The sequence below is a fragment of the Tupaia chinensis genome, unplaced genomic scaffold (genome assembly GCF_000334495.1).
Source record: "Tupaia chinensis unplaced genomic scaffold, TupChi_1.0 Scaffold000447_1, whole genome shotgun sequence".
Classification (NCBI taxonomy): domain Eukaryota; kingdom Metazoa; phylum Chordata; class Mammalia; order Scandentia; family Tupaiidae; genus Tupaia; species Tupaia belangeri.
The window spans coordinates 420,148-429,660 of NW_006159952.1; the positions used below are offsets into that span (position 1 = coordinate 420,148).

Genomic DNA, 9,513 nt, shown 5'->3' on the forward strand with positions numbered 1-9,513 from the left:
CACAAGTCACTGGGTCTGGGAACTTGAACCACACTATATAGGAGTCCAGCAACATAACAATTATGCCATCTGCTGGCCCCCAGAATGCAATAAGCTTAAAGCAAGTATTTTAAAAGATTTATCCTTTATCCTAAATTTAATGAGCTAGTTTTATCCTAAGCCAAAGTTGTTAATTCCTTATTTTGGTGGTAGGATACATTAATTTCTGTGACATTTTAGGATTATTTTCAAGGTTATACATAAGACAATTATAGAAAATATGTAGAAGGATAAGATCCCTCCAGTCAAGAAATGTAGAGTCTGTTGGGTTTAATATTGAAAGGAAGAAGAATATGGCAGGTAGAGGGGATACAGAATGACATGTAAATAAAGTTCAGATGAACAATGAATGCAATAGAGGCATAGGTTAGTGTGAGAGGGGAGCTTCGAACAGTGACTGACTTCAAGGATGAGGAGGAGTGGCGTTCGAGGCGGGCAGAGGTACAAACACACACATGAATGAGGTAATTGGGGATGGCAGCACAGTTGGACTGGCAAAGGAAGAGAAGATTTAATCAGAAGAACTGAACTGGTTCTAATTATGGAGGACCTTTTTTTTTTTTTTTTGAGAGGTTTTCGCTATAGGGCACGTGCGCTCGCCAGACAGACAGAGAGAGACATAGAGACAGAAAGCGAGAAATCACCCCCCAGAGGGGATGGTCACGCCACAATCCCTTTCTCCTCCATTCTCCTCTTGGGATCTTGGGCGCGCACGCACACGCGCCCGGCATGAGGTTTAAGCCACCGGGTCCAGGACGTGAACCACGGTCAACTACGTGGGAGTCCAGCGATATAGCCATTACACTAACTGCTGGTTCCCATAATTAAGGAGGACCTTTATAATCAGGCTCTGAAGTTTGGGCTTTAGCCTGGCTAACTTTTGAAGAATTTGAGCTAGGCATTAGAGGGAGAGAATGGCAATAGAGAAAGAGGAGAGGGGATGGCAGTAAAAAACAAAATGGGGTGCTGGGATCAACAAGAGCATGTTAAGCAGCAAGTCTGCTACATGCCAGAGACCAGAGAGCAACACTAAGTCTTTCACAAGAGACAACTAGGAAAAAGAGACAATAACAAGTAAATAAAATATTGTGAGGAAGAAAAATAAGGCAGAATAGGAGGATACAGAGTGACTGGGGAAGGGCTGCTATTTTGGCAGGGACGGCCTGTCTTTTATTGCCACGGAGTACATATGCTTGCCAGAGCGAGACAGAGACAGTGAAAGGGAAGGTGTGAAAACACCCCACAGAGACAATGGCCATGCCACAATCCCTTCTACTCCATTCATCTCCTGGGATTTTAGCATGCATGCATGCACACATGCCTGGTGTGATTTTCATGCCGCCAGGTCCAGGACTCGAACCGTAGTTTAGTGCCTTAACCACTACACCACCTGCTGGCCTGGGAAGACCTGTCTTCAGAGTAGAAATTTAAAAGAAAAAATGGCAAGCACACAACCTTAAAAGAGTAAAGAGGCAAATCATTCCCATGTTCAGGGGGAAATGTTGCAGACAGAGGAAGTGGCAAGGAGAGAGGATTAGGGGTAGAGAGAATATTTGTTCATCTCAGGGAGGAGCTGGGGTGTTGTAAGCCTTGGGCACAGTGGTGGGGCATCAGCCGGGAGAGAACTGGTGAGATAAACTCATAGACCATAGCAAAGACTTTAAATTGTACTTAGAGAGAGGGGGAACTGTTAGAGGGCTTGGAGCATGGGTGTAATAACAAGTTTTTATAAGAGGATTTCAAAATGTTTGTAGCAGAATCAAAGTATGTTTATTATGATATGAAAAATTTTGAAATCAGTACATAGATTTTTCATAATATGTTTCTATGAACTTTTTGAAGACCCTTTGTTTCTTTATTTATTTTCACAATGTAGAAAGTTTTTGTTCTTTCCTCCTGAACCCTGAGATGGGATAAACTGTACCTTGAAGATAATAAAGGAAAAATGGAAAATGTGAGGTACTGGGAATAAGTTACAGAGTAAGGTCTCAAAGAAGTAGCGAAATAATGGAAAATATTGCTTAGAGTAGAAATCCCTTTCTTCTGAAGCAGGTTTTGAGAGCAGATGTGAAGGTAGATCACAGAGGGCTTCAGATGTCTGTCTTGTACCAGCATTTGTGCAGATGCCGTCTTCAGGTCTGTCTCTGTCCCTGTGCCAGGCCACAGCTTTCAGGAGGCAAAAGTATTCTCTCCTGCGTGCCAGTATTCACAGTGAATATTGGAAGTTGTGGATGTTTTAGGTGTTTTAATGTCATTCATTTCTCATTTGGCAACAAGTATGTGCAGTCTTTCAGAAACCTGCCAGGAACGCTGGAAACCTGGTGATTAACCCTGATTAAAACCATCGTTTAATAGTCAGATGATTTATTTCATCTCAACTAGTTGTAAATGAAGGCTAGAACTTGAATAGATGGTAAAACTCAGAAATGTTATTTAGTAGTGATACATAGTGATATGTGTAACCAACCAAAAATGATTTGCAAATTCATTATCAGTTATTGATAAAACATTAATGAGTTTAAGTCTCAGAGCCAGCAAATAGCATGATGGTTAAGGTTTTTTATCCCACATGGCCGACCGTGATTCAAGTCCAAACCCAATGGCTTGAAAATCACACTGGGTGTGTGTGCGTGCATGCCCAAAATCCTGAGAGGAGACTAGAAAAGAAGGGATTGTTGGGTGGCCAAACGCTTGGGAGGTAATTTCTTACTTTCCCTCTCACTGTCTGTCTCTCTCCAGTGAGCACATATGCCCTGTGACAAAAACCTTAAAAAAAAAAAAAATGTGTCTCCTACGACTGGTTATTTGGTTATCTAAATTATAGTGTTGAACAAAGAACTGAGCTTCTCTATCCCTGCAGTTAAATGAAATATTAATACTCTCTAAAGGTAAATGACAAGTTTAAAGATACAGTAATTTGATTTTTCTTGACTAGATACCTGGGATTGTATTGCTACCTGTTTCTTCATAGACACGGCTCACAATGTAATTGATTACATTGATACAATATGGAAAATACTCAAGCCAGGTGGAATTTGGATAAATCTAGGTAAGTTCTCTGGTATTTATTAAAATTTTACCTATTAATACTGTGTACTTACAGGTATTTCACATTTAGCAACTTTGCAGTGCCAAATGTTCATGAAAGTTGTTAGGATTATGTTGTATGCATTTTGAAATCTCTGCAGTTTCTTTGAGGCTGTACCCTAGCCATGATGCTTCTAAAAGCAGGGAACCCCCAAATTGCATATTCCTAGTTAGGTCAGTCTCACAACAATCATGATTTCATAATATATCTATTATTAATCTGGCAGTAGGTAATCATTGACTCCTCTTCCCTATCTCCTACTCCACTGTGTCAGCAGTCTATTCTGTTAGGAAGGAAGTGTTCTTTTTTTCCTTCTATAATGAAGCAGTTGGGGGAAAGATTTTTACTTTTCCCATAGACTTGCTCTGCCAAGTACACCCATATACTGAGGAAAGAGTAGGTGTAATAACTTTTGTGATTACCTCAAATTAAAGAAAGAATATAGAGCCAGGGCCAGCAGGTGGCATGGCGGTTAACGGCACTGGACTCCCACATAGCCAACCACAGTTTGAGTCCCAGACCTGGTGGCTTGCTTTCTCACATTCGCTCCCTCTTTCTCTCGCTCTGTCCCTCTCTGGTCAAATTAAAAATAAATAAATAAAGTTAAATAAAAATTATTTAAAAAAATAGAAAGAGAGAGAGAGAGAGCGCCAGTTCGTGGCCTAGTGGTTAAGGGAGCCAGATCTCACATGGCTGATGTGGTTCAAATCTCAGGCCTGGTGGCTTGAAAAAAGCCTGGCGAGCTAGTAGGTGGCCTGTTGGTAAGGTACTGGACTCCCACATGACTGGCCATGAATCAAGTCCCATAGCGGGCAGCTTGCTTTCTCACTTTCCCTCTCTGTCTCTCTGATGAGCACACATGCCCTGTGACAAATTAAAACATAAAAATATTGATAAGTAAAATCAATAAATCTTAAAGAAAGAAAAAGAAAAAATGCCTGTGTGTGTGGTGTGTGCATGCACTCCAAAGCCCAACAGAAAGGAGAAGAGATTGTGCAGCATTGCCCATTGAGGGGTGCTTTCTTCCCTTCCTTTCCTCTTTCTATCTCTTTCTCTGGAGAATGCACGCATCCTTTGGCAATTAAAAAAATTGATACATGCAAAAAAACCTCTTACTGTATCATACTGCTTAGTGCTAGAAACTAAATGATGATTATGAATGACATGGTCCTTTCCCTTGAGAGTGTGAAGGAAAATGCCATTTTTTTCCCCTTTTAAATAAAGGGAGTACAGTAATAATATCAAGATAAAGTACTTTTTTTTTCATGAGATAATTTATGCTCAGAAAAATGTTAAGCCTAGAATATAAAGATTTTCAAGATGTGGGTCATTATACTACACAGAAGGACAGATATACATTGTTTGAGTCCCTAACCTAGGGTGGGTTTAGTGTATAACAGCCAATTCTGTTACCTACCCTTTCTGTCTCTTTTAAAAAATTTTATTGTAATTTCTGCTTTATAGGTAATAGTTATACATCTTTGTGGGGTACAGTGTGGTTTCTCAGTGCATATATACAGGGTGCAGTAATCAAATCTAGTAAGTAAATAAATATATTTACCATCCCCAACATTTATCATTTCTTTGTGTTATGGACATTCACAGTTTACTCCACTGGTTATACGGAAATATATGTTAAATTGTCACCAACATTTTCTTTAAAAAAAAGAAGGTATAAGACACAAAATGTCAGGTCTGCCCTCGGGAACTTGAGGAGGCCAAGAATTCCTTTCAAAGGCATCTGTAAGCCTGCCGAGCAAGTACCATGAGCAAAGCTCATCCTCCCAACATGAAAAACGTAATGAAAAGAAGTTACTGAAATTAAATGGTAGCAGACATATCCAAGGAATATTGTGGGAATTGTTCCATTTATGAATGTTGATAGACATGTGTGGAGATGGCAACTAGTGGGCAAGAGAACAATGTTGGAGTAGTAGTAATACAAGAAAATAGTATCATCCTGTTAGAAGCCTTGGAATGAGTGTCAGTAATGGCTGTTCAACAACAAAACATCATGTCCCCCTCACCAGCTGGCCTGTTTTATTATGATGTAAAAATCATGTTATGTACATTTTCAAAATAAACTTTGTGTGCGAAGTAAAAACTTTGTTTGATTTTACTTATTATTTAATTTGTTATAGGACATATGCATTCAACAGAGAGAGAAAGGGAGACGTAGAGGGAAAATGAGAAAGCAGGTCACCAGGTCCTGGACTGAGACCACGGTCAGTCATGTGGGAGTCCAGAGCCTAACCACCACATCACTTGCTGGTCCTGTCACCAACATTCTTTACTGTGCTGTACTATTCTGCAATGTGGTCCACTTGTTTACATGTACTCTCGTTTCTGTTATCCTATATCTCTCCACCCCTGCTCCACACCCCTCTCTAGATTCTGGTATACATCACTGCACTCCACTCCTGTGCAGTCAGGCTTGTTTTATTTAGTGTTATTTCTGCCATATTCACCAATTTTGCCTCCAATGTCACGAATTTGTTCTTTTTCACAACCAAATAATATTCTATTCTGTGTATATTACATTTTCTTTGTCCAGTCATCAGTTGTTGGGCACTTAAATTGATTCCATATTGTAGCTTTTCTGAATGATATAGTAAACACGGAAATGCAGACTGTCTCTTCCACATTTTGACTTCTTATTCTTTGACTTTATACCCAGTAGCGGGATTACTGGGATTTTAAGGTAGTTCTAGTTCTAGCTTTTTGAGGGACCTCTGTCATACGATCTCATGTAGTCCTAATTACAGCCTTGCATGCCCTGCCTTCAGATACACTGGGGATGAGGGTTTTAACATTTGAATTTGGGAACTTGGCCAGTGGGGGAGTGGGTGGACAACATAAGCATTCAGTCCAAAATACCCTTGTTTTGCCTAACCATATCCATCCATCAATATAAAAGTATAGAAGGGCCATACAATGATTGTGTATATTTATGGGCCACAGTATAATGCTCCAAAATGTGTATATGCTAGGTAATGATCAAATCAGCATAATTAGTATACTTATCACCTCATTATCACAACATTCATCCTTTCCTCATTGGGAGAACAGTCAAAGTTCTCTTTTCTGGTATTTTTAAGTATATATTATTATTAACTACATTCACCCTCTTGTATAGTAGAACATCAGAGCTTATTTTTCCTCTCTGAAACTTTATTATTGACCATTATCATCCCACCTGCTTCTCTCTGCAACCTCTTTCTGAGATCAACTAAAAGTTGTATCCCTTAAAGTTCCTTACTAGCAGGGGTTTGCCCTGTACATCATAGGCTGGTTAATAGTGTGAACAGTGTCCCTGATCTCTACCTTCCAGATGACCACAAATGTCTTTAGACATCAGAAATCATCCACTGTGGGGCAAAATTGTTCAAAGAGTTTATCAAATTGCAGATCCTTGGCATCTGAGTAGTCAAATACCTCTGGCCAAAAATCACATCTAGATTTACTTCTGGGTTTCTGGTAATTTCTTACTAACTTGCCAATTTAACCTCTATACTTCTTTTTTTTAAATTTTTATTATTTTTTTATACACTCAATCACTACACATCATGTAACTTACAGAGAGAATTTAACTAACATGAAGTATACCTCAGACCAGTCCAGTTAAGAATACTATACACATCGTCATCAACAAGTAATAAACCATTTCTGTGTTCCACAAATGTCTTATTTCTCCATTTTTCTCCCTAATTTTCTTTCCTATTCTCTTCCCCTCTCCCAACCTCCTTCCACACTGTTGCCAGTGTCCATAACTATTTTCAATGCTTTTATGCCCTCCAATCTTTTAGTATCTACCATAGAGTGTGGATAGTCAGTATATGTCAAGTGGTTACATACAGTGTCTCTCTTTCATAGCCTGACTTGCTTCATTCAGCAATAAATCTTCCATATTAATCAACTTTCTATCAAATGCCAGGGTCTTATTTTTTATGGCTGAATAATATTCCATAGAGTATATGTGCCACACTTTTTCAATCCTTTGGTCTGTTCGTGTACATTTGGGATGGTTCCATATCTTAGCCATCGTGAATAATGCCACAGTAAACATTAATGTGCAAGCACTTTTCCAACTGAGCATTCTTGTTCTTTGGGTAAATTACACCCAGGAGTGGAATTGCTGGATCATATGGTAGTTCAGTTTGTAGGTCTTTGAGGAACCTCCATCTTGTTCTCCACAGTGGCTGGAATAATTTGCCTTCTCACCAACAGTGTAGGAGAGTTCCCCTTTCACCACAACTCTGTCAAAACTTAACCATTTTTATATTTTTTATATTTTGAATCTTCACCATTCTGACAGGGATTAGGTGCTATTTCACTGTGGTTTTAATCTGCATCTTGTTTATGATGAGGGATGTTGAGCACTTTTTCATACGCTTTTTGGCTGGTCATATGTCTTTAGAAGTTTGTTTTTTGTTCAGCTCATTTTCCCATCTTTTAATTGGGTAAGCTGCTTGTTTACTGTGAATTCTGGTTATCAGTCCCTTATCTGAGGCATAGTTTACAAAAATATTCTCCCATTCTGAGGTTTGTCGATTCACACTAATTACTATGTCTTTTACTGTGCAGAAGCTTCTTAATCTGATGTAATACCATTTGTCTATTTCTGGGATTATTGCCTGTGCAATAAGTCTTAGAAAGGCTTACTTAAAAAAATATTTGACTACCCTAATGTCTCCTAGAGCTTCCCCAGTGTTTTCTACCAGTAGTTTTACAGTTTGAGGTCGTAGGTTTATATCTTTGACTCATTTTGAGTCAATTTCTGTTAATGGTGAAAGATTGGGGTCCAGTTTCATTTTTCTGCAAGTGAATACCTGGTTTTTCCAGCACTATTTGCTAAAGAGGTTTTCCTTTTCCCACTGGATTGACTGATATTCTTTGTCAAAAATCAGTTGGCTATATATTAGGTTTCCAGTTCCCTGGGGCATGATGTTAGTTTGTCATGTTTGTCACCTTTTCATCTTTTTCTTATGTGCACTAATTGCTATGAATTTCCCTCTAATGACTACTTTTGCGGGTTCCCTAGATTATGGAAGTTTGTGTACTCATTACCATTTATTTCCCTAAATCTTTTTATTTCAGTCTTCTTCAGTAGTTGAGAAATCATTCAGAAGTACATTGTTTAATTTTTGTGTATTATCAAGGATTTTTTTCTGAAATTAATATCAAGTTTAATTCCATCATGATCAGAGAAGATGCTGGATATAGTTTCTATGCCTTTGAATCTGTAAAGACTTGACTTGTGCCCTATCATATGATCAGTCTTTGAAAAGGATCCATACAGGAGTGAGAAAATGTATATTTTGTGGTCTTAGGGTGGAAAGTTCTGTAGATATCAAGTACATTTGACTTATGGCATCATTTATATCCTGTATCTTTTGGCTTAGTCTTTGTCTAGAAGATCTGTCTAAAGGAGATAATGGGGTGTTGAGATCCCCAATGGTGTTGCAACCTCTCTCTCCTTTTAAATCTAGCAGTCTTTCCTTCATGTTTTTGGGTGATCCTGAGTTGGGCACATAGATATGTATTAAGCATATGTCTTCTTAAGAATTAGTCCTTTTACTACTATATAATGCCCTTCTTTGTCTCTTTTTTACAGTTTTGTCTTAAAGCCTATTTTGTCTGAAATCAGTATTGTGACTCCAGCCCTTTTTTAATTTACATTTGCATCTAGCAGTCTTTCCTTCATGTTTTTGGGTGATCCTGAGTTGGGCACATAGATATGTATTAAGCATATGTCTTCTTAAGAATTAGTCCTTTTACTACTATATAATGCCCTTCTTTGTCTCTTTTTTACAGTTTTGTCTTAAAGCCTATTTTGTCTGAAATCAGTATTGTGACTCCAGCCCTTTTTTAATTTACATTTGCATGGATACCTTTTTCCAGCCCTTCACTTTTAGTCTATGTATGCCTTAATCCATGAGATGCATTTCTTGTAGGCAACAGATAGAGGATTTGTGTTTGTTTTTTTGTTTGTTTGTTTGTTTGTTTTTTTCATCTATTCAGGCACATTTTTGTCTCTTAATCAGAGAATTTAATCCATTAACATTCAACGTTATTATAGATATTTCTGGACTTGTTCCTATCATTAAATTAGCCATTTTCTTAGTTGCTTTTTGTTCTCTTATTTTTGTGTGTCTGTCTTTAGTTTTCCTGGTAAAACGCTCCCTTCACAACTTCTTGAAGAGCTGGCCTGGAGTTGGTAAATTCTTTTAGACTTTGTTTACCTGAGAATGGTTGTATCTTTTTTTTCCCCATAGGAAGGATAATCTTGCAGGGTATAGTAATCTTGGTTGAAATTGTTTTTCACTTAACACTTCCCATTCTTTCCTTGCCTGCATTGTTTCTTTTTTTTTGGGGGGGGGGCGAGA

At 38.3% G+C, this 9,513-nt stretch overlaps 1 protein-coding gene across 1 annotated transcript in view; it reads left to right on the top strand.

Moving 5' to 3' along the window:
• The window catches only part of CARNMT1 (carnosine N-methyltransferase 1), a gene marked incomplete in the record, with an annotated part of 44,959 nt that overhangs the window by 26,475 nt on the left and 8,971 nt on the right, over nucleotides 1–9,513 (top strand). Inside the window, 1 exon segment of the mRNA XM_006155327.3 lies at nucleotides 2,975–3,088. Coding sequence (XP_006155389.2) covers nucleotides 2,975–3,088 — 114 coding nt within the window.